This window comes from Erpetoichthys calabaricus, chromosome 4 (genome assembly GCF_900747795.2).
Source record: "Erpetoichthys calabaricus chromosome 4, fErpCal1.3, whole genome shotgun sequence".
NCBI lineage: Eukaryota > Metazoa > Chordata > Cladistia > Polypteriformes > Polypteridae > Erpetoichthys > Erpetoichthys calabaricus.
The window spans coordinates 178,111,323-178,137,779 of NC_041397.2; the positions used below are offsets into that span (position 1 = coordinate 178,111,323).

Here is a 26,457-nt window from a genome sequence, read left to right on the forward strand (position 1 = left end):
AGAAATATCCATTTCCAGTCTTCATGGACTTTGGGATGAGCTTTTGTTTTCCTCTTATCTATAGATAGCTGACTGTTGCTTATGTTATCAAAAAGATTACAGATTGCAAACTAAGGATTCTTCAGTTGTCCCTCTTAGAACTTTTTCTTTTACCACTTGTAAAGTACTTTGAGCAAGGTGTATGTCTCAAAATGTGATTTATCAATACATACTGTTGTAGTTGAAAAAATATTTTTTTTTATCAAGAGGCTTATTAAAATGATTAGTTGTGTTTCTGTACATTTGTTTTATTTATATTTCCGCAGAGAACAGTTTGAGGGACATTAGCAAGGCAAATACCTATTCAGATAAGCATTAATATTAAAATGAATAACATCATGGATACACTTGTAATTTATTCTGTTGTAACTGATCATTAGCAGATAATAGACAAGCATGGTAGGATACTACATACCAGTGTTACCTCACAGCTCCAGAGTCCAGCGTTCAAATCCTGACATAGATATTATCAGTGTGGGTTTTGATCATTTTTTTAATTTCAAAATTTATAGATCTGGTTATGTGAGTGAGTGAGCGTGCTCTGTGGTAGACCACAGGTGCCCTGTCTGGTTCTTTTTATGCACCCAGTACTCTATTTGGTTGTGGTTCCTAAGGACTCTGTACTGAAATAGGCATATTACATAAAAAAAAAGTGGTAATCATGTAATAAATGTGTTTGTAAACTCATGTTTTGGAAAAATTAGTTTGTATGCTACTACCGCCACTTGAATGAATGGTGATATTGATTTGTGCAACTTTGTTTACAAAGCTTCTTTTATTTTGGTTTAAATTACTTAATTTAAGTTTTTTTTAATTTACCAGTATACTAAAACCAGTTACAAGCAGGCACAGAGAATAGTTCACTTCTTTTGTTCTTCTTTTTCTTTCTTAAAAAGACAAATTAAGAACATTAAAAGTAGATTTAATAATATATTAAACAGGATGAAATTGACAACAAAAATAAAACCGTAAGAAGCAATCTCTTAAACTGCAAAATAAGCATTTGTAGGTAACTGAGTTCTGGAGCAGCTGTCAATAATTCAATTCAACTCCTTATGTCTGTTTATAGCTTAATTTGCAGAATGATGAGGGAAAAATATGACTTGAGGGTTAAGGACACAAAAATGATGCTGAATTCTTAATGTCCTAAAATATACTTTCTACATCAAAAGAAGTGATTTCTTAAAGTGATTTGTTGATTTAAAAACACAGTAGAATATGATCACATATACAGGTGCTGGTCATAAAATTAGAATATCATGACAAAGTTGATTTATTTCAGTAATTCCATTCAAAAACTGAAACTTGTATATTAGATTCATTCATTACACACAGACTGATGTATTTCAAATGTTTGTTTCTTTTAATGTTGATGATTATAACTGACAACTAATGAAAGTCCCAAATTCAGTATCTCAGAAAATTAGAATATTGTGAAAAGGTTCAATATTGAAGACACCTGGTGCCACACTCTAATCAGCTAATTAACTCAAAACACCTGCAAAAGCCTTTAAATGGTCTCTCAGTCTAGTTCTGTAGGCTGCACAATCATGGGGAAGACTGCTGACTTGACAGTTGTCCAAAAGACGACCATTGACACCTTGCACGAGGAGGGCAAGACACAAAAGGTCATTGCTAAAGAGGCTGGCTGTTCACAGAGCTCTGTGTCCAAGCACATTAATAGAGAGGCGAAGGGAAGGACAAGATGTGGTAGAAAAAATTGTACAAGCAATAGGGATAACCGCACCCTGGAGAGGATTGTGAAACAAAACCCATTCAAAAATGTGGGGGAGATTCACAAAGAGTGGACTGCAGCTGGAATCAGTGCTTCAAGAACCACCACGCACAGACGTATGCAAGACATGGGTTTCAGCTGTCGCATTCCTTGTGTCAAGCCACTCTTGAACAAGAGACAGCGTCAGAAGCGTCTCGCCTTTGGACTGCTGCTGAGTGGTCCAAAGTTATGTTCTCTGATGAAAGTAAATTTTGCATTTCCTTTGGAAATCAAGGTCCCAGAGTCTGGAGGAAGAGAGGAGAGGCACAGAATTCACGTTGCGTGAGGTCCAGTGTAAAGTTTCCACAGTCAGTGATGGTTTGGGGTGCCATTTCATCTGCTGGTGTTGGTCCATTGTGTTTTCTGAGGTCCAAGGTCAACGCAGCCGTCTACCAGGAAGTTTTAGAGCACTTCATGCTTCCTACTGCTGACAAACTTTATGGAGATTCAGATATCATTTTCCAACAGGACCTGGCACCTGCACACAGTGCCAAAGCTACCAGTACCTGGTTTAATGACCATGGTATCCCTGTTCTTGATTGGCCAGCAAACTCGCCTGACCTTAACCCCATAGAAAATCTATGGGGTATTGTGAAGAGGAAGATGCAATACGCCAGACCCAACAATTCAGAAGAGCTGAAGGCCACTATCAGAGCAACATGGGCTCTAATAACACCTGAGCAGTGCCACAGACTGATCGACTCCATGCCACGCTGCATTGCTGCAGTAATCCAGGCCAAAGGAGCCCCAACTAAATATTGAGTGCTGTACATGCTCATACTTTTCATATTCATACCTTTCAGTTGGCCAACATTTCTAAAAATCCTTTTTTTGCATTGGTCTTAATTGATATTCTAATTTTCCGAGATACTGAATTTGGGACTTTAATTAGTTGTCAGTTATAATCATCAACATTAAAAGAAATAAACATTTGAAATACATCAGTCTGTGTGTAATGAATGAATCTAATATACAAGTTTCACTTTTTGAATGGAATTACTGAAATAAATCAACTTTGTCATGATATTCTAATTTTATGACCAGCACCTGTATATCAGAATGTTAAAATGATGTACTGTGCGAATAGGTTGATTTTTTTTTTTTTTTTTGTTGCTGCGAGGTACATTTGTCATACAGTGGCTGGAAGAAGCTGTTGACCCCTTTGAAGTTTTAACTTTTTATTATAATACTAGCGACTGCGAGCCCAATCGAATCGACCTACAAATTCTATGTTTGTGAAATCAATACTTTCTCTGCAAAGAATTATTTGTTTTTTTAAGTGCCTGAAATGATTTTGTTCTAATATATAGATTTGAGCAAATTTAGGTGTTTCACCCTCGCCGGGGTGCAAGGGTCCAGATTGATGATATATTAGGCCATGTATTCTGTAACAATATGGACCATGGCCTGGAGGGATATTTGTGCGCCCATGGATGCACAGGCTAATGCACTGTTGTACTTTCTGATATTTTCCAAGAAGTGCATGGAGTTTGGGTCTAAATATGTCAGCAGGTTCTTAAACCTGTCAGGGTATCTGTAAGGGTTAATTCGAACTCGACGTTTATGGCAGCAATTGTATTCTCCACCTTGCTTGTTCTCACAGGTGAAGTTGAATGAGTTGCAATGTTTGCACAGGTTGTCAAATGCGCCAGAGTGGTGCTCCAGAACTTCGCCCTCAATAATATCTGTGTGATTGCACATGGCAATACTGTGCCACTGAACAGTTTCAGCGCCGCAAGGCATGGGCTGCTTGATGTCTTTCAACCCGTGCTGCATTTGTGGCTGCTCGAGCTTCTTCAGTCGCTTGTGCACGATTTCTTTCAGCATTAGTAGCATTCTGTAGCGCACGTTCTTCATCTGTCCTTTGTGTCCGATTTGCACAATTTCTTTCAGCTTTAGTAGCATTTGTAGCCGCACGCTGCTCATCCGTTTGTTGTGCACGTTGTATATGTCTGGTCAGATTATCAAGTCTACGTTCCTCGTCAGTTATGTGACATCGTTTCCTACGAATCCTTTGCGCGGCCGCTGCTGTTGTGGCTGCGTTGCGATCGTCACTCATTTTAGATCTGAGATCGGCTAAAATTTAAACAACGACCGTTGTTAATACTCAGCCATCATAACTCATGCTTCTAACTTGTATTGAGTCGAGGTATTGATGTGAACACCATACATACGGATACTATCAAATTATATATAAGGATAACATTGAACCACAATGGAGCTGATTTGGCTTTTTGGTGTTGAAGAAGACTCTTTAAAGTTCACATCAAAACGTTTAAATAGACGCGTTTCCCGGTCTTTATTATCCTTTTTAATCTTGATGATATCCTTCTTAAGCTCGTTCTTAAGCTCAATGTTAGATTTCTTAAGCTCATTCTTGTTATCCTTCTTAAGCTCATTTATGGCCATAGCCATGGCGGCAGCCAGTGTAGCAATCATCTCTTTCAATTTGGACAGTTCGCTTCGGATTTCGTGCTCCGCGAGTGGAAATGCAGCTCCTGTTACAGCAGGTGCTGCGGGTTCGCGATGAGTAGATGAGAGCACATCCTGCAGGGCCTTTTCTAGTCTCGAATTATCCTGAGAAATCGACGATCCAGCGCGACCTGTATCACTAGCACCTTTGCTCCCATTTTCACTCTCGACTGGAGACGATACAATGCAGTGGGGTCCCAGGAGATCTGCGCATTCTTCTGCCTGTTCCAGGTCAGTCTCCGAGAGGCTATACCTTGCACTCGGGCCGGATGTCTGTCCAGACTTTGAAGCGGCTTTAAGTTTCTTTTCCGGTTCTTTCTGACTTTTCTTCTTGTTACTCATGCTTGTATATTGTAGTGGAAGTTCTTTGGTCGGGTTAAATACAGGATACCTCTAAATAATATGAAATACGTGGGAAAATAAAGCCGCTGCTAGCGGAGCACTGCTTCAGACGTCCATCTCCTATAAACGGACGAGACCAAAGGCATGTTGGAGAAATTAGAGGAAGACATCGAAGAAAATAGATCCAAACTGAAAATGCTTGCCGACCAGATTAATGATGTTACAGATCAGCTGGATGACATTAAGCAGGCATTCACGGCTCGAATTGAAACAGCGGAACAATTGGCGTCTAACGCCGATGAAAAAGCCACAGCTGCGAATTCCGAATGCAAAAAACTTGGAGACAGACTTGCGGTCCTGGAAGATGGGTGCAGAAGAAACAATATAAGAATTGAGGGTATACCTGAGAAACGAGAAAGCTCAAGCCCAGTGAAATTTGCAGTAGAATTACTGTCTAAAATAATTGGAGATGATTTTAAACTCGACATTGAGATAGCAGCTGCTTATCGCACATACAGGTCAAGTACCTTTAAACCTAGGTCTTTTATTGTCCACTTCGAGCGACTACGATGTAAGCTTGATGTGATGGCACTTCTCAGACACAAGCAAGACATTATATTTGAAAATAATCTTATTCATATTTTCCCCGACTTCTCACCATTAACAGCTGTAAAACGTGCAGCCTACTTTGACATTAAAAAGTTGCTACGGAAAGCCGATATCAAATACAGCCTCTTGTATCCCGCCAAACTGAAACTGGAAGTTCAAGATCAATATTATATTCCTTCAAGCAAGGAAGAAGCTGAAAAGGAATTAAAGAAGCTGTTTCCGACACTCTTTTGAAAGTTAATAAGGAGCCGTATTCTATCAAGGCATGGGAAGGACCTATCGTCTGCTCTCGGACCCACTTCTAAAGAGACTGGTATTATAATTATACATCCTTTTCTTTATCTGGACATTATATGTTTATGTCTTACTTAGAGTTATAGACGTAAGTGTGGAAGTAAGTAAAGTAGGATTAACTACCTTAAAGTAGACTGTTTAACATCATACTCTGGGTTTATTGCTATTTCTACTATTACATTACTATTACATTTATACTATTACATTATACTGTTACACTAGCAATTACCATGTTTATCCTAGACTACTTTTTAAAATCATTCCCAGGGTTCATTCTTTTTTTGGTCTTAATATCTTAAAATTGCTGAAGATTATTTTAAGCTTAAAGACTGTTAATGATTATATTTTTGGCAGATAGTATTTGGAATTCAGCTGCAATAGATATCTCTTTGTTTTAATTCTCTAACGCTGCTGCGGGGTGGGGTTTGTTTTGTTTTGGACGTGCTCTGTCTCTTCGTATGTCAGAGGACCGGGACATCGCGAAGTGGGATCAAGCCTCATGTGGGGAGGCAAAATGGGGGGGTGGGGGATAAAGGGGGGAGAGAAGGAGAGCAGGCTATATCTAATCTATTCTTCTAATCCCTATAAGTATCAATGCAACAATAGGCTAAATTGCAATAACTCATGGGGAATCTTGAAACTAAGATTAAAACTGCCTCATTACCAGTTAAGACTATAAAATGATATTAAAAACTCAGAATCAAGGTCTCCATGATCGGACAGTTAACTTTGTGAACTGGAATGTTAAAGGCCTGAATCACGAATTAAAGAGAAAGAAAGTATGCTCTCACATAACAGGCTTAAACGCTAAAATAGTATTTTTACAGGAGACCCACTTACTAAGCAAGGATCAGTTCAGACTACAAAAAGACTGGACTGGCCAAATGTTCCATTCTAGCTTTATAAAGAAAACTAGAAGGGTGGGAATTCTCATACACAGAACAGTTCCATTTTTAGCATCAGATGTAGTATCGGACCCTGAAGGGAGATATGTGATGGTCATGGGCAACTTATATACAGTAATCCCTCCTCCATCGCGGGGGTTGCGTTCCAGAACCCCACGCGAAAGGTGAAAATCCGCGAAGTAGAAACCATATGTTCATATGGTTATTTTTATATATTTTAAACCCTTATAAACTCTCCCACACTATTATAAACACTTCCCGCACAATTATACAGCATAAACCCTTTGTATTCTCTTAGATATTAGGTAAGATTCGTTGAAATTATGTATGTAAACACAGTTTATACACACAATCTAATGCATTTCTGGATACATTACAGACACCACAAATAGATGCTTTAAGTGCTGAGCAACTGGATAAACCTCTAACGCTAACAGAATTACTAGATGCTATAAAGTCACTTCAAAGCGGGAAATCAGCAGGCCCTGATGGTTACCCTGTAGAATTTTATAAGAAATTCTCCACTCAGCTAGCTCCCCTCTTATTGGCAACATTTACTGAAGCTTACCGTCTTTCCTAAACAAAATAAGGACTTGTTGCAATGTGTATCATACAGACCAGTTTCACTCCTGAATAATGATGTTAAGATTCTCCATCCTTCTAGCTAGAATTTTTGAGAGTAAGTGCTGCCCTTGGTAATATCACATGATCAAACTGGATTTATTAAAGGCCAACATCTATCTTCCAATCTCCGACGCTTGTTTAATGTTATATATTCATCAGCAAAATCAAACACCCCAGAGGTATTACTATCATTAGATGCAGAAAAAGCATTTGATATGATTGAATGGAACTACCTTTTCACTGCATTGGAGAAATTTGGGTTTGGCCCGAATATTTGTGCATGGATCAAACTACTGTATACCAATCCAGAAGCCTCAGTTTGTATTAATAACATTTGCTCAGACTACTTTAAGCTAGAACGTGGCACCAGACAAGGATGTCCCTTGTCGCCACTGCTCTTTGCAATCACCATTGAACCACTGGCAGTTCCCTGCCGAAATTCTTATCAGATAAAGGGGATTGTCAGAGAAGGACTGGAACAGAAAATTTCTCTATATGCAGATGATATGGTTTTATGTATATCAGACCCAGAAAACACTGTCCCTGCAGTTTTAACAGCACTAACAGAATTTCAAAAGATATGTTACAATAACCTTATTCATTCAGAACTCAAAACACCCACGTATCCGAAGAGCGACCCTACAAAGACCTCAGGCAGAAGGTGGCATGGCTTTACCTAATTTTCAGTTTTATTACTGGGCAGCAAACATACAAGCCATAAAAACCTGGACACAAATAAATGAACATACACAGGCTTGGTCCGCAATAGAAGTAAAATCCTGAAGTACTTCTTTATACTCCCTGCTCTGCTCTCCAATAAATGCAAGTTATCGCAAATATACTAATAACCCAATTGTACTTTACTCAGAATATGGAACCAATTTAGAAAGCAATTTAAGATGGAAAATCTTTCATCTGTGGCACCTCTGCAAGAGAACCACCTCTTTCAACCCTTGCAAACATATCCAGTTTTTAATACCTGGAAAAGTTTTGGGATTAAAATGCTCAGAGATCTTTATATAGACAACATATTTGCATCTTTTGAGCTATTACGTTCAAAATTCAACCTCCCAGTTACACATTTCTTTCATTATCTTCAAATTAGAAATTTTGTTAATCAAAAATTGCCCGATTTCCCCCACCTCGCACCCTCCGCAATGCTGGAAAAAATACTGCTCAATTTCGAGGAATTAAACACCATTTCCGCATTATGTAAAATCCTATTAGAGTCCCTACCTTTCAAAGATCCAAGAGGACATTGGGAAGAAGGTCCTGTTCAGCCTATATACATCGGACTTCCAATGCAACTCGGAGTCCTGCCATGTGCAGAAGTTCGCTGATTAAACTGCTATCGTGGGCTGCATCAGGAGTGGGCAGGAGGAGGAGTATAGGGACCTAATCAATGAGTTTGTTAAATGGTGCAACTCAAACCACCTACACCTGAACACCAGCAACACCAAGGAGCTGGTGGTGAATTTTAGGAGGCCCAGACCCCTCATGGACCCCGTGATCATCAGAGGTGACTGTGTGCAGATGGTGCAGACCTATAAATACCTGGGAGTGCAGCTGGATGATAAATTAGACTGGACTGCCAATACTGATGCTCTGTGTAAGAAAGGACGGAGCCGGTTATACTTCCTTAGAAGGCTGGCGTCCTTCAACATCTGCAATAAGATGCTGCAGATGTTCTATCAGACGGTTGTGGCGAGCGCCCTCTTCTACGCGGTGGTGTGCTGGGGAGGCAGCATTAAGAAGAAAGACGTCTCACGCCTGGACAAACTGGTGAAGAAGGCAGGCTCTATTGTTGGCATGGAGCTGGACAGTTTGACATCTGTGGCTGAGCGACGGGCACTCAGCAGGCTCCTATTTATTATGGAAAACCCACTGCATCCACTAAACAGTGTCATCTCCAGACAGAAGAGCAGCTTCAGTGACAGACTGCTGTCAATGTCCTGCTCCACTGATAGACTGAGAAGATTGTTCCTCCCCCAAACTATGAGACTCTTCAATTCCACCCGGGGGATTGGTAAACATTAACATTATACAAAGTTATTGTCTGTTTTTTACCTGCATTATTATCAATCTTTAATTTAATATTGTTTTTTTTTGTATCAGTAAGGTGCTGCTGGAGTATGTGAATTTCCCCTTGGGATTAATAAAGTATCTATCTAACTATCTATCTATCTCTTAATCAGTATATCAGAATAGGAGTGGAAGGTAGCAAAGCTGAGAATTCACTCGAGCTCCATATGCGCAAAGCATAGAATTATTCAACTAAAAATTATATATCGAGCCCATCTGTCTCGCTTAAAACTGTCCAAAATGTTTCCAGGGCAAGATCCAACCTGCGAACTCTGCAACCAAGCTCCTGCCTCACTGGTTCACATGTTCTGGGCCTGCACCAAATTGTTAAATTGGAAGAATCCTAACTTTCCTCTGATAAGTCAGTGGGAAACCGATGTTTTATATTATTTGAAATTGGAAAAAATCAAATTCTCAGTTAGAAGATCTGTACAAATTTTTTTCAAAACCTGGCAGGATCTAATCAATATTGTTTTAGAATAAGAGAAATAACTATTACTGCATTTAATTCCCTTCTCCATCTCTTATTTACGTATATATTTATTTCTCCCTTTCTTTTATTTATTGTTGCCTTATTAAAAAGCCCTAAGCAATTCTCCTTTGGCTTAGCTCTCCTTCTCAGGGGTGGGGTTTGATTTGTCTTCAATTTTGTTTGGTTATAAATTGATCTATTTGTATGGAATGATTACAATAAAAATTAATAAATAAAAAGAAAAGACTCTTTAATGTCAGAGTGAAAACAGTATGAGCAAAGAAAGTCTAAGTTAATTACAAATATGAAACACAAAATAATCTGTCACTTAAGCATTCATCCCCTTAACTATGACATACACAAGTCATCGTCAGTGCAGCCAATTAGCTGTATAAGTAACATAATTAGTTAAATGGAAATCACCCGTCTGTAATCAAGGGGCTTATTTAATTATAGTATAACTTGAAAAAAGGTTGTTCACAGATTATTCCTATAGAGCCTGACAAAATTTGAGCAGTTTTACTAAGAAGAATGGGAAAACATTGCAGTGTCAAGATGTGCAAAGCTGTTAGAGACCTGGGCACTCAGATTTAAGGTGGGAATTGCCTACAAGATGTATCTTCTAAATGGTGACTTGAATACTTATGCAATCACTTATTTTGTTTTATATTTGCAATTAGCTTTACTCACTTTGCAGAGATACAGTATGTATTCACTTTGACATTAAAGAGTCTTTTTCTGTTAATCAAATTAAATAAAGCAAAATGAAATCCACTGTGGTTCATTCTTGCACTGTACCTTTGGCTGAAAAGGTGAGTGATTAAATTAAAAGTCATAGTTCTTAATATCTAGAAGCCATACAGCAAAATATTAACAAAAGGAAAAGATGAGGCAAAGCAGAAAATATAATAAATATTCCTATGTAAGTTGAGCATGTTATTTTAAATGTTTAAATTATGATTCAAATATTCTATTTTTATGTCAGCGTCCGAACAGTGTAAATGTGAAAACATGACTAAAACTAAGGCTAAAGGTGAACCATATGCCGTGGAGTGTGGACATTTTAGCGTTGTGCAGCTTAATAAGTGATTTATGTAAGCTGGAAGCTATGTAGAAACCCTTGGTTCATAACTTCCTCTTCCCAGGCACATGACCTCAGTTGTTGCATAAAAACTAATGTGACATGTTTCTGAATGTGTTTTTGTTTATTTGGTGAAGGTAATTGGTACCAAAGGGTAATGGCCAAGTGCTGACACTGTTGAATGAGCATTGCAGTTCTCATTTTTTAAAGTATAAGACCTGTACTTTACAATACTTTAGACAATTTGCTGCTTAAATAGGACTAGCAAATTGTGCTTCCAAAAATTTTGCAAGAATAAAAGCGTTAATGAAATGATGATGAGGGAGAGAAGAACATCACATGTTACAGTAAGAAAGGAGATTATTTTAATAAGTAGTGACTTGTGAGAGGACTCGGTATTAGAAAAGTCACATGATTAGCATGGGATGTTATTATAGGCACTTACACTTTGTATTGTAAATATTCGTGCTGTTGTAACATGAACAGGTTAACAGAACATATTGGATAAGAAGGGAAATGAAGGGAACATGCAAGTCAGTATGTGTGAATTGTGGCTGTCGGGTAATATAGTATACTGATGTCTATAATAATTGTCAGAAAACGCAATTTGTTGCATAAACTTTATTGTCAGCTAAAATATTCCCCTTTGTGTAACCCGCAAGTACCTGTACGTTTAACCTGGGCTTCGATGTAACTCTGGAAAATGTAGTGTACAACTGGGCATGGGTAAAAACAGGGCATGGCAAATAAACTCTGACGTTATTAAACATTTGTAGTTGTGACTTGATGATAGTCGTACAATATGCTAAACAAACAGGGAATTGCCTACGCCGTAATATAAAGGGAATATCTTGTTTTGAGTTGTCAGTGTTATGGAATCCCTGTAGTTTTTCCATGATAATGTTTCTTGCTGTCTGGCAGTTTGCTGCTGCTCTTCAGAAAGGTTGTGTGTGTAATTTGTTTTTTGTCCACTGTCTAGGTGTAAGGCTTGCTGCCTCTGATCTTCGGATAATGTCTCTTTGTGGTTTGTCATACGTTGTCTTTGTTGTTGGTCTGGTGTGATGTAGATGTTTCTGCTTCTGTCCGTTGGTATGAGTATGTAGGTCGGTGAAACCGCTTCTGTTGGTCACAGCTAGGCTGTATGTGCCTTTTCATTTTATCGGGAGGCTTACATTGAAGTAAAGGAAAAAAGAGGTGTAAATGGTAGTGTCATAATGCAGTTTCGGTCAGTAACAAAGCATGCACTGAATAAATAGTCATATACCACAGTTGATAATTGGTCAAATTAAAGAATTGAAGACTTGAGGATAATTCTAAGACTCTACCAGGATCACGGATTCCTCGCTGTTGTTGTGGAGGGATATAGTAGTTATGGCAGCCGTTGTTGATATCGAACATGGGCGGACACAAGCGAAATAATATAAGGATATGCAGTGTATTTTAATTCACATCTGGTGAAAATTATGACATACTCCATTAAACTACAAACAAAATATTCTTTATCCATCCACCTATTATTGTACCTGTTTATCCAGTTTGGAGTGTTGGAACCATTTTGTTTTCTGTAAAGGTTGAGAGCAAGGCAGGGACCACAGCTAAGTGGTACACCAGTCAATTTCAGGATACACTTGTGCACAGACCACATTCACTCAAAATGTGCAAACTCCACACTGGCAGCTCCTTTCAAACCGAGGACTGTAGAAATCATATTTTTCATTACTGTTTTGTCAGTCAGTTCAGACCAACCTGCAGCCTTTTCCACAGGACATCTCTCGACCACGTCATGGCTTGAAATCCATCTGTTTGGGTAATCTTGGGTAAATTTGTGAAGGGAGAACTGCAGTATTTCCAGTTTAGTCTTCAGCGCATAGGTTGCTGTTGTGCTTTTATGAAAGAAGGTGACAGCTTTTCTGATTCTAGCAAGGAGGTGAGAGATCTGGCATGTGCAAAACATTCTATTTTGGAACCAGATCAGAAATTCCTATTGCATTTCCAGTATCTTTGCCATTGTTAGTGGTTATACAGTGCCATCTATAATGTTTGGGACAAAGACACATTTTTACGTGATTTCCCCCTGTGCTCTACAGTTTAAAATTAAAAATCCAATTCAGAAGTGATCAATGTGCATATTGCAGACATTAAGGGTATTTGCTTACATTTCTGTCAAACTATGTAGAAATAACAATAGTTTTTCAATATGATAGATATATATATACTGTAGATATACTAGGGGGCTTCGCTCGCCAACCCCCGTGTTTGGTTTTTCAGATACACACTTTTAAGATTTTTTTTTCTTTGAATTGTTGCTATTTCATTAGTTTCACTTTTATTTCAGAACTTCTTTAAAAACAATATTTGGAATCTTTAGAGTCCCAACATGCTGAATCTTTTAAATGAGGTCCGTGAGACATGAGTTTAATGACTTTGTACCATAATTCAGGAAAGGTTTCTCTGTTTGGAATTTCAGCACAGACAAAACGATCTACATCATCAGCAGTTAATAATTTTTTTTTGCAAAGTAACCAATAAATGCATCTATATATATAATTCTCTAAGCAGCCGCCAGAGCGGCACGACACCCATGAAAGCACACAGGAAGGAGCCATATATAGATTCTCTAAGCTGCTGCCAGAGCGGGCAAGACACCTATGAAAGCACACAGGAAGGAGCCACGCCCACCAACTCTAAGACCATTGGATACGACGAAAACTCGCACAGCCACCAACTCGGACGCGACGCCTCGGAAAACATGCCGTCATTTCTGTTTGTCTGTGCCACACTCCACATGCAGCTCTGAGCCACATTGACTTTTCATTAGTCAACCTCAGTGGAACCTTGGTTCACAAACTGGCAGCGCGAGAGAGAGAGACGCGCACACACACAGGCAGCGCCTGAGAGAGACAGAGGCACACACACAGGCAGCGCCTGAGAGAGACAGAGGCACACACACAGGCAGCGCCAGAGAGAGACAGACGCACACACACAGGCAGCGCCAGAGAGAGACAGACGCACACACACAGGCAGCGCCAGAGAGAGACAGACGCACACACACAGGCAGCGCCAGAGAGAGACAGAGGCACACACAGGCAGCGCCAGAGAAAGACAGAGGCACACACAGGCAGCCCGAGAGAGAGAGCCGCGCAATCCTTTAAAACTGAGGTTAAAACACAATGAAGGAAGCAGTCTTTAAAAACCGATAAGCCCTGTGCCTCTTTTTCATTAGCTTCTCACCTGCTTCACCAATGCAGGCCCTGCAACAGTCGAGACGCTCTCTCAGCAGCTGACCTTCTCTGTGCCTGACTCCACTACTGTCAGTCGCCTGATTAAAAATGGCCTTTTGAAGGGGAGGTATGGACCCGCTATACCACAGGAACACATTGCCTTCGAGCCTGCTCTCGCTCACTGTAATGTACTGGCTTTCACTCTCTCCTCACTCGCTCGCACACTGCACAGGGGAGAAATGCCCGCAGCACGACTCCACCCGGATACCGTTTCAGCTACACTTCCACGCCCCTCGCTACGCTGTGAGTGCGATGATTATTTATTTAAAAATGGCCTTTTGGAGGGGAGCTGTGGACCTGCTATACCACAGGATCACCTGTGACATTGCCCTCACATTGTTTTCCTTTTATTTATGATCCCGTTGAGCAGATCAGACACACAGGCAAACAACACTGAATAATCAATAGCTACAAACACTTTGCCCGCCCCAACACCTCACCTGAGTCGGTTTCGTCTGTGTTCAGCACTGTTTCCCAAACTCGGTCCTGGTGAACCCCTGTGGATGCAAGGTTTTGTTCCAACCAGATTCCTAATCATTAATGCCGGTTAAACTCATCAGGGATAAGTCGGTTTTTCAAACGCAGCCGTGTAACAGATTAGTCTAGCAGGATGTAATAATCTGAGATGAATGCGCGCCCCCACGCTGAGTGAAAAGCCAATGTATATTGAGTCTAGAAATGATGAAAGAACGGGTGCATTTTTTTCTCACAAGGTGGGTGTTAGTTAGTTAATTAGTTACTCGAAGGATTTCAAGATTTAATATGCACAAGCGGTAACACTGCAAAAGCAGCCCAAACCAGAAAAGACGGCTGGCAAAAAGTGGCTGACAAATTAAACGTGTGTGCATTGTACTTACTGAAAGCAGCGTTACGGATTTTGCAAATGTTCATTTTTTTCCCTCTGCTTAAAAAACATTTAAAAAGCGGCGTATACTATGCCACGGCTTGGTATGCAGCATTTAAAACAGTTTGTTTGTCACGGATAATTTGCCTTTTACTATTACACGAAGACAATTTCCTGTTAATACTTCGTTACATTGATATAGCAGTGTTCTCAGTATTCAAAGCGCTATCCACACAGTGAGGAACCGGGAAGCGAAACCACAATCTTCCACAGTCTCCTTACTGCAAAGCAGCAGCACTACTACAGCGCCACAAGGCAGTTAAAGAATACACCAGGCTCGATTTTCTTATCACTTCTGTTTACAGCGATCGGATTGTAGCGTGCATTATTGCAACGTTACTTTTCTTGGTGGCTTATTACATTACGGATGTTTCACATGTTATTTTTTTTCCCTTTGCTTAAAAGACATTAAAAAAGTGTTTCTCAACTGTGACTCCGGAACAACTCAGTACGCAAGCTATATTAAGCATCAACAACAAGGACTTGCTACATCTTAATGAACAAGTGCTGAAACTTATCCCTACTGACGAAGTAACTTTCACCAGCGTGGCCTCCATCGTCACAGACGATCCCGCTTTCAGTCACGGACAATTGTATGTTGCTCTCTCCAGGTCCATCTTTTCGTTCACTCACAGTGGTATCCACAAACCCACCCCATTTGGACAACTGTGTCGTTCAGGAAGTGTTCACCCATCAATACATAATTATGCGGGTTGGCTAGTATGAGGTAAACCCCGTTTTTGAAATTCTCTGACTTAAACTTCAAAGCCTTACAATATTTACATACTTCTGACATATCACCTATGTCTATATATTCGATCTCCATTCGCCTTTTCGTTATTTCTCCGAGTAATAATTTCTCTTTGTTTGCGCTAATGCTAATAATGTTTACTTTCTTTGTTTTGACACTTTCGTTTTTTTCTGCTTTCATATTCTGTATCTTGCTCTGCATGTGTTTCACGCCTACGTTTTTTTTGAGTCTTTTGAATTTCCACTATTTTCATTATCTATAACCTGCTCTGCATGTGTTTGGCCCCCTAGTTTTTTAACCTCTTTATGACATTTTACTTTGTTTTCTACTCTTTGTCTTCTATTTCTGACCTCGCTTTGTCCTGCTATTTTTTCAATGACACCTGGTCCGTGTTGATTTTTTTCCTTTTTATCGAGTAATAATTTCCTTTTGTTTGTGCTAATGCGATCTTTGCTATCTTTTTCTGATATTGTAGCGACATCTGCGTCCGGCTCGAAAAGAGAAGAAGTAAAAAAAAAAAATAGACAAACATAGTAAAGTCTCACAAAAGTTTTACTTGAACAATCAAGAAAAAGAACGCAGACTACGTAACCCCAAACACAACCTTCTAGCACCCTCTCTAACTCCCTTCACTCGCCCTGGGACACACACACACCCCCCTTTACCGTATCAATCAGTTCCGTGCTGTACTCCACCCTCCCTCAATCGAACCTAACAGTCACTCCAAAAAAAAAAAAAGGCTTCAGCCTGGAAGGGATGCTACAATACTTTGGAATTTTCCTACTTTCATATTCTTTACCTTTCTCTAAATGTGTATCGTGCCATCGTTTTTTTTTTTGCTCTTTCTTCTTTGCTTAGTCGTCGACGTTTCATCTACGTATTGTCCTTATATGATTTATATGTGCTGAGAGCCCTGGATCTGTGTGTACTCAAAGCCTTGACACGACTGAGTGTTTTGCTGCCAGTGGTCTTATTTGATATTGGTTGTAAATAGGACGTGTCTTGCAAGAATCTCATGTTCTGCGTCCCCGCAAGATGGTCCTCAAATCTCGTCTCGCGGGTCTTTTAAGTGTCTTCCGTGATCTTCACATTAAGATCACGTCTCGTCTCCCTAGTCATTCTCTCCAAGGTTTTTTTTTTTTTTTTTTTATAATAGAGAGATATATATTCGTATAACCTACCTTGCCTCCAGCTAAGCTAGCGAATGAGAGAACTACTTAACAAATTTAGATTGTTTTTTTTTTTTTTCTATAATTGATTTTGCGACTTCTCTCATTGTGCGAAGTAACATTGTTCGCTTGCAGTAGCAATATATTCGTGCTAATTCGAGACAGAGGCTACGGGCCGAGGGGAGGAGGAAGTGTGACGTCAGGAGTGGGGAGCCAGGTGGGGCCCTCCTCACTCATGTGACAGCTTCTGTTCGAATTGGTCTACCTCTGGCCACATTTTGAAGTGTACCTTGCCTCCGCTTAGCTAGTGATACCTGTTTGTTTATTGATTTTGAAAGTTTGTCCTATTTCACTACTATGCGGGTGGAACTATGGGGGACAGCTAGTATAGTATATCATATATATGTGAGTATAGTGTATGTATTATGATTAAATACAATAGGAGAGTTTGGCACTACCGAATTTCCACTTCTATTACTGGGCTGTGACTGCATGTTATCTCAGGTTTTGGAGGGAAGCACAAAGCAAAGAAGCCCAGTTCCAGTTGTTCTCCTAATCGTACATGCTACTGCTATGCATAATTGCAATCAGTTTAGCAGGAATCTGGAAATTCAATAGTCACTCTATCTCTGTGTTTGCATGACTTTGAAAGCTTCTGTTTTAGTCCCACAACCCAAATTTATGCATGTTAGTGTTACCTGTCCACTCTAAATTAGCCCATTATTAATGAATATGGGTGAATGCAAGTACTGTATGTCCTTTGATGTACTAGTGCCTCATCCTCCTGGTTCCTTCCTTGTATTTAATGCCGCTGGGATAGGCTTCAGCCTCTCAAGCACATGGGTTTAGATTAAGTGTTTCTGCAAAAAGGTTGGATCTGTATTTATTTTACTTAGTAATTATTTTTCCTGATACTAATTAATAAGATTATTTTAATTGTCCTTAAACTTCCACAAGTTGTACTTTTTGTCTTTGTATTTTAGACTTTGGATGGAGACATTCTTGAGAAGCCAATAGACAAACAAGATGCTTACAGAATGCTTTCCAGGTTAGATCTGATTTATTTAGATGATTAGCCAAAATTACCTTGACAGACAAAACATAAATTAATTTTATTTAAGTCCAGAAGAAAATATCAAATGTTTATTTTTTTCGTTTGCCAGTCATGATTGTTTATTGAGATTATTGGCAATCTTTATTTTTTACACATTTACAATTATAACAATAATGAAGTGAACCATAATTATCACCCACATTAAGGACAAGCTAAGTTAAAATGTTATAAAAATACTAGAAATTGTCATTTTTAGAACTGAATTTTTTTTTTTTTTTGTTATTTAATTCTAGAGTTTCTTTATTTAGTTACGCGTGATTTAATAGGATTAGGCATTTGAAAAAGCCTGTGTTAAATTTCCAAGTACATTACATAAAGAAACATAGAATTTATAATTCTTCAGCAAATATAACTTTTTTTTTTTTTTTTTTTTTACTTAATTACAGTGCATAAACCTTGAGAGAAATTATATAGATAATAAAGGTAGAATTTTGAAGGATGAGTCATCCAGTTTTAGTTAACATGAAATACAATATATACTAAATAAAAGGACAAGTTGTGGTCACTTTTTAATTTCTCATATATATATATATATATATATATATATATATACAGTGAATCCGGAAAGTATTCACAGCGCATTACTTTTTCCACATTTTGTTATGTTACAGCCTTATACCAGAATGGATTAAATTAATTTTTTTCCTCAGAATTCTACACACAACACCCCATAATGACAATGTGAAAAAAGTTTACTTGAGGTTTTTGCAAATTTATTAAAAATAAAAAAACTGAAAAATCACATGTACATAAGTATTCACAATACTTTGTCGATGCACCTTACAGTCTTTTTGAATATTATGCCACAAGCTTGGCACACATATCCTTGGCCAGTTTCACCCATTCCTCTTTGCAGCACCTCTCAAGCTCCATCAGGTTGGATGGGAAGCGTCTGTGCACAGCCATTTTAAGATCTCTCCAGAGATGTTCAATCATATTCAAGTCTGGGCTCTGGCTGGGCCACTCAAGGACATTCACAGAGTTGTCCTGAAGCCACTCCTTTGATATCTTGGTTGTGTGTTTAGGGTCGTTGTCCTGCTGAAAGATGAACCATCGCCCCAGTCTGAGGTCAAGAGCGCTCTGGAGCAGGTTTTCATCCAGGATGTCTCTGTACATTGCTGCAGTCATCTTTCCCTTTATCCTGACTAGTCTCCCAGTCCCTGCCGCTGAAAAACATCCCCACAGCAGGATGCTGCCACCACCATGCTTCACTGTAGGGATGGTATTGGCCTACTGTAGGGATGGTATTGGCCTGGTGATGAGCAGTGCCTGGTTTCCTCCAAACATGCCCCCTGGCATTCACACCAAAGAGTTCAATCTTTATCTCATCAGACCAGAGAATTTTCTTTCTCATGGTCTGAGAGTCCTTCAGGTGCCTTTTGACAAACTCCAGGCGGGCTTGCCATGTGCCTTTTACTAAGGAGTGGCTTCCGTCTGGCCACTCTACCATACAGGCCTGATTGGTGGATTGCTGCAGAGATCGTTGTCTTTCTGGAAGGTTCTCCTTTCTCCACAGAAGGCCTCTGGAACTCTGACAGAGTGACCATCGGGTTCTTGGTCACCTCCCTGACTAAGGCCCTACTCCCCCGATCGCTCAGTTTAGATGGCCGGCCAGCTCTAGGAAGAGTCCTGGTGGTTTCGAACTTCTTCCACTTATGGATGATGGAGGCCACTGTGCTCATTGGGACCTTCAAAGCAGCAGAAATTTTTCTGTAACCTTCCACAGATTTGTGCCTCGAGACAATCCTGTCTCGGAGGTCTACAGATAATTCCTTTGACTTCATACTTGATGTTTTGTCTTGGTAGAGTAATATATATATATTGCTCTACTTTCCCCTATTGTATTATTAATATATAGCCTTAGAATGCCTAATCTCACAGACTTACCACTGTTTATAAGGTACTATTGTATATAACTTATCCCCACCTTCCCTTCTATATCTATAACCTCAGGCAATTAGATGTAGTAAAAAGACAAGCAGAAGTTAAGTTACAGTTTAAACAATGTATTATTGATAATATTCATAAATAATAACAAAATGCAAGGTATATTTGAATATTGGCAACCATACAACCTGATTAAATGGTGATATGTAGTGCAGGCGGCACACAGTCTTCTAGTTACTTAAATGTCTCTAGTTAAGGCATCATTGGTGCTCAGCTTTCAGCCACATGTCTGTTCAAAATGGCTGCTGAGCTGTGTTGTGTTGTCTTCATCACAGGATAGCAAGAGAGATGCTTCTTTCAGACGTTGGTTAGTAAGAGAGGGAGAGTGTGAGGTTAAACAAGTAAATATATAGATTTTCTGTCCAACCCCTATAGCCAATAGGGCGTTGTAGTACTTAAAGGCCTCTGAGACAAGCCAATTCCAAGCAGCCATACCTCAGACCAATGGGGGAATACAACATCTTAAAACCTGCCACCCCCAAGACCATATGTTTTTAAGTCTTTCTTGCGGGGGTAGAAATGAATTTAAGCAAAGAAACACTAACCAAACCAGTTTAAGGCACATCTTCCCCCAAATCCTGTCGTAAAAATGTAAAGAGGCTGTCGTAAAAGGGGGAGCAAACACGAATGCCTCTCACCAAAGTAACACTAAATTACATTGCTTTGCCTAAAAATCAAATAAAGACATACAACATATTCATCAAATTATATGTAAAATCTCACATCACAACACTTGATTTGTGCTCTGACATGAACTGTCAACTGTGGGACCTTATATAGACAGGTGTGTGCCTTTCCAAATCATGTCCAATCAACTGAATTTACCACAGGTGGACTCCAATTAAGCTGCAGAAACATCTCAAGGATGATCAGGGGAAACAGGATGCACCTGAGCTCAATTTTGAGGTTCTAATTACTTTTGAGCCCCTGAAATAAAGGGATTATGTTACAAAAATGCTTTAGTTGCCTCACATTTTTATGCAATCACTTTGTTCACCCCACTGAATTAAAGCTGAAAGTCTGCACTTCAACTGCATCTGAGTTGTTTCATTTAAAATTCATTGTGGTAATGTACAGAACCAAAATTAGAAAAAAGTTGTCTCTGTCCAAATATTTATGGATCTAACTGTGTGTGTATAATATATATTGTGACAGTAGGGGGCGCTGTCGCACCTCCAAACACCAGGTAAAATTCCCAATAATGAATTTATTATAACAAAAGTGTGCACAAAGCACCTCCACCTCCACTATACTCAAATAAACAATAAACAACAATAGACAATACTCAATCCTCCTCTCCACCCAGCAGCTCTGTCACACTCCCACCCAACTCTGGCTCAGTCTGCTGGGTTTCTCACAGTCCTTTAAATAGTCCTTGACCCGGAAGTGCTTCTGTCCTTCAGTCCATGTGATACCATAGCACTTCCGGATCAGATGAAAACTTCTTTCTTTCTTCAGCCCAGAAGTACTTCATTTCTTCTGTCCCCGTGACGAGGTAGTACTTCCGGGCTATAATAGAAACACTTGTGCCTCCCTGCAGCGTCCCCTGGCTGCCCCCATGGCATCCAGCAGGGCTGTGCAGCCGAACTCCATTGTCCATAATGCCCTGCGGGAATTCGGGGCACCTCTATGTTGCAGGGAGGACTCCCTCTAGCGGCCTGGGGGTGTTGGCTGGGATAAACTGCCTGCCATTCCTCACAATATATATGTGTATGTATATATACTGTCCATCCATCCATCCATTTTCCAACCCGCTGAATCCGAACACAGGGTCACGGGGGACTGCTGGAGCCGATCCCAGCCAACACAGGGCACAAGGCAGGAACCAATCCTGGGCAGGGTGCCAACCCTGAATGGGTTTTGTTTCACAATCCTCTCCAGGTTGCAGTTATCCCTATTGCTTGTACACTTTTATCTACCACATCTTGTCCTTCCCTTCGCCTCTCTATTAATGTGCTTGGACACAGAGCTCTGTGAATAGCCAGCCTCTTTAGCAATGACCTTTTGTGTCTTGCCTTCCTTGTGCAAGGTGTCAGTGGTCGTCTTTTGGACAACTGTCAAGTCAGCAGTCTTCCCCATGATTGTGTAGCCTACAGAACTAGACTGAGAGACCATTTAAAGGCTTTTGCAGGTGTTTTGAGTTAATTAGCTGATTAGAGTGTGGCACAAGGTGTCTTCATTATTGAACCTTTTCACAATATTCTAATTTTCCGAGATACTGAATTTGGGACTTTCATTAGTTGTCAGTTATAATCATCAACATTAAAAGAAATAAACATTTGAAATACATCAGTCTGTGTGTAATGAATGAATCTAATATACAAGTTTTACTTTTTGAATGGAATTATTGAAATAAATCAACTTTGTCATGATATTCTAATTTTATGACCAGCACCTGTATATATATACACATATATACACACACACATATATAAATATGTTGCGCCCAACCAGACACGGGAAGCACGTATAAAAGCCCAGAAACTTTTATTTTCTTCACCTGTTGGGCATGTCTACCCCGTGAACCCCACAGGCAATACACAGTCCCAAGTACAGCACTTAGCACCACCAAAACACTCTTTTCTCTTTCCCCACCACTCCTCCACAGGTTTGTCCTCCTTCCACCCAACTCTGGCTGCTGAGTGGTGGTTGCTGGTTCCTTTTATGACCCACCCAGAAGTGCTCCAGGTGCTTGATCGCTTGTTTCCAATTGCACTCCCGGGTGGGGCTGAAGATCAGTCCAGGTGGGCTCAGGGACCCTGCCGTGCCCCCTGGCGGACACCCCCGGCCCCGAAAGGGCTGTGGAGAACTCCATTTCCCATGAAGCCCTGCGAGAGACTGAGGCACCGCTCCAACACAGGGGGGCGGCCATCCAGCGTCGCGGGGGAGGTACTGCATTGTCCAGGGCTCCTCCCTCTGAATCCACATTGAAGGTGCATCCCGGCTGGGCCTGGGACTTGGCCGTCCGTCACAATATATATGTGAGTGTGTGTAATATATATATATATATATAATAATATAATATAATCTATCTATCTGCATCCATCCATTATCCAACCTGCTATATCCTAACTACAGGGTCACGGGGGTCTGCTGGAGCCAATCCCAGCCAACATAGGGCGCAAGGCAGGAAACAAACCCCAGGCAAGGGTGAACCCGGGTCTCCTAACTGCGAGGCGGCAGTGCTATGCGCTGCGCCACCGTGCTGCCCTATATATATATACACATGTATATATACACATTTATATATGTGTGTATATATACTCAGGCTCTGAGGTTAGGGATCTGCACTGGCATTCGGAAGGTTGCTGGTTCGAATCACGTAAATGCCAAAAAGGGACTCTGCTCTGTTGGGCCCTTGAGCAAGGCCCTTAACCTGCAATTGCTGATTGCTTTGAGTAGTGAGAAAAGCACTATATAAATGCAAAGAATTATTATTATTATTATTATATATATATATATATATATATATATATATATATAATATCTTGTCACGCTTGGGTCACAGATTTGCACAGAGACACAGGAGGTTGTAGAAAAGAAAGGAACTTTATTGAAAACACTGCAAACAAACATTTGTCTCTTTTCAAAAGTTTAAACGTGTTCCTCCATGACAAGTCAGAGATGACAGTTTCCCCAGGAGGAGAGAATGTCTGAGAGAGGGATAAGGAGAAGCAAGCAATCAGTTTTACAAACTGAGAGAAGCCCGTGCAGGCTTTTTAAGAAGGCGGAGCACCGCGTGAGAGGCATATTACGCGACAGAGCCGGCTAAAAGGGAAAGGAGGAATGTGAAGGTAAACTGTCTAAGTTTCTTAGGGGTTTTCCCAGGGGCATCTGTAACTTCTGCGGTTGCGATCAGCTTCGCAGCTCACACCCCCTCCCTCAGCTTTATTCACATTTTCGTGAATCATGCGACCTTCCAGACCAGGTTCAAACAGGCGTGACAGGACATCAGCATTAATATGTTCAGAGCCAGGTCGATGCCTGACTTCAAAACTGTAAGGTTTTAATCCCAAGAACCACCTCATGAGACGGGAGTTTGTATCTTTTTGACGGTATAACCATTGAAGTGGAGCATGGTCAGTTACTAATGTGAACTTTCATCCCCATAAGTAATAGCGTAGCGCTTCTACAGCCCATTTAATCGCCAAACATTCTTTCTCAATAGTTGAATAATTGCGTTCTCTGGGAAGTAATTTCCTACTCAAGTATGTGATAGGGTGTTCTTATCCATCAACTACCTGGGATAGGACCGCGCCTACTCCGAATGCACTAGCGTCCGTTTGTATTATAAAGTCTTTAGAGAAATCAGGATTTCATAGCACTGGATAAGAAGACAAAGCTTTTTTTAAATTGGAAAAGGAACGTTCACAAGGTTCTGTCCATATGATAGGGCGTTTTTTTCTTCCTTTAGTAAGCTCTGAGAGAGGAGCAGCCCTATTTGCGAAGTCAGGGATGAGTCTTCTGTAGTAACCAGCTAGTCCAAGAAAAGCGCGCACCTGTTTTTGCGTTTTAGGATGTGGGTAAGCGAGCACCTCCTGTATTTTCCTTAATTGTGGACGAAGTAAACCCCTGCCCGTGGAGTAACCTAGATAATGAGTCTCAGACATACCTAGTTTACAATTCTTAGGGTTAGCAGTTAATCCAGCTCGTTTCAGGCTATCAAGTACAGCCTGAAGACGTTTTAAATGTGAATGCCAATCATTGCTGAAAATCACCACGTCATCAAGATACGCCCCAGAATATTCAGAATGTGGACGCAGTATCTGATCCATCATTCGCTGAAATGTTAGAGGGGCTCCATGAAGACCAAACGGGAGTCTTGTAAATTCATAAAGTCCATCAGGGGTTGCAAATGCTGTTTTCTCACAGCTGTTAGCCTCTAGAGGCACCTGCCAATAACCCTTTGTGAGGTCTAGCGTGGAAATATAGGTCGCCTGACCCAGTTTTTCCAAGAGTTCGTCTACCCGGGGCATTGGGTAAGCATCGAATTTAGACACCTTATTCAAGCGCCTAAAATCGATACAAAAGCGAACCGAACCGTCCAGCTTGGGAATCAACACAACCGGAGAACACCAGTCACTTTTGCTTTCACGAATCACACCCAGCTCTAGCATCTTCTTGACTTCTTCGCGTACAATATTTCTTCGTGCTTCCGGGATTCGAAATGGCCGCATCTGGACTCGAACACCGGGTTCAGTGGAGATTTTATGTTCCGCTAAACTAGTGATGCCTGGCAAGTCTGAAAAAACATCATTGTTCTGGTCTATTAGGTTTAATAACTCTGTCTTTTGTGAATCAGTCAAATCGTTGCCAATGACAACATCGGTCTGAGAAACAGCAGTCAAAGTAGTGTGAACCTCTTGTCTGTCGTGCCACTTCTTTAGGAGATTAATATGCAATATTTGAAATGGTTTTCGCTGACCAGGTATTCTAACCTTGTAATTTACTGGTCCCATACGCTCCTCAATAATTGCTGGGCACTGCCATTTAGCTAGAAATTTGTGTGGGTCTGACGGTACCAGTACTAAAACACGATCGCCCGGTTTGAATTCACGAAGCTGACTGCGTCTATCATATAGACGCTTTTGTGTTTCCTGTATGCGTTGTTGATGCTCTACAGCAATAGAAGAAAGTCTGGAAATTCTTTCTTGTAAAGAAACTAATCGCTCAGCAAAACCCTTTCCAAGTGAAGTTGTTTCATGTCCAATCCATTCTTCTCGAACAACATCTAGGATGCCTCTTGGGCGTTTGCCAAATAATAGTTTAAAGGGACTCAAACCAGTGGATGCCTGCGGTGATTCTCGTACGGCGAAAAAAACAAAAGGCAGTACAGTGTCCCATGTTGTGGGATCATTATGAGCAACTCTTCTAATCATTTGTTTCAGGGTTTTGTTAAATTGTTCAGTCAAGCCATTAGTTTGTGGATGGTAAACGGTGGTGCCCAATTTCTTAATAGCGAACTGTTTACATAATTGTTTGATCACACGAGAAGTGAAAGGTGTGCCTTGGTCAGTTAAAATTTCTTTAGGAATGCCAATACGAGTAAACATTACACAGAGAGCCTTGGCCACAGAGGAGGAGTTTGCCTTTTTCAAAGCAGTTACTTCAGGATATCGCCTTGCATAGTCAACTAACACCAGCATATACTGGAAACCATTTTTAGTTGTATGCAAAGGTCTTACAATGTCTAAACCCACCCTCTGGAAGGGGACATCCAAAATAGGCATAGGGCAAAGGGGAGCCCTTGGAGGCTTATAAGCAGAGACAATTTGACAATCAGGACATGTAGTGCAGAAACGTTCAACATCCTTTCCCATATTTAGCCAATAAAATCGTTTCGATAACCACTCTCTGGTTTTATCAGTACCCAGGTGTCCCCCCAAGATGTGGGAGTGAGCCAGCTGCAAAAGAATTTCTCTATGTCCCTCAGGTACTACTAACTGTTCAATAAAATCACCTAACAAATGGTCCAAAATCACTCTGAAAAGACAACCATCTTTCTCCAGAAAGTGTGGTGTTTTTAAGCTCCCGCTTTCACGGTCTTGGTAATAGGAGTCACTAGCAGTGTAAGCCTGTTTAAATGCATACTCCAAC

General features: G+C 40.4%; 1 protein-coding gene across 2 annotated transcripts in view; it reads left to right on the top strand.

Moving 5' to 3' along the window:
• Window positions 1-26,457, top strand: part of asmtl (acetylserotonin O-methyltransferase-like) — a 152,307-nt gene that overhangs the window by 19,725 nt on the left and 106,125 nt on the right. For both annotated transcript variants that reach the window (XM_051926074.1, XM_051926076.1), the window contains exon 5: window positions 17,783-17,847. In XM_051926074.1, coding sequence (XP_051782034.1) covers window positions 17,783-17,847 — 65 coding nt within the window. The remainder of the gene's footprint in view (window positions 1-17,782; window positions 17,848-26,457) is intronic.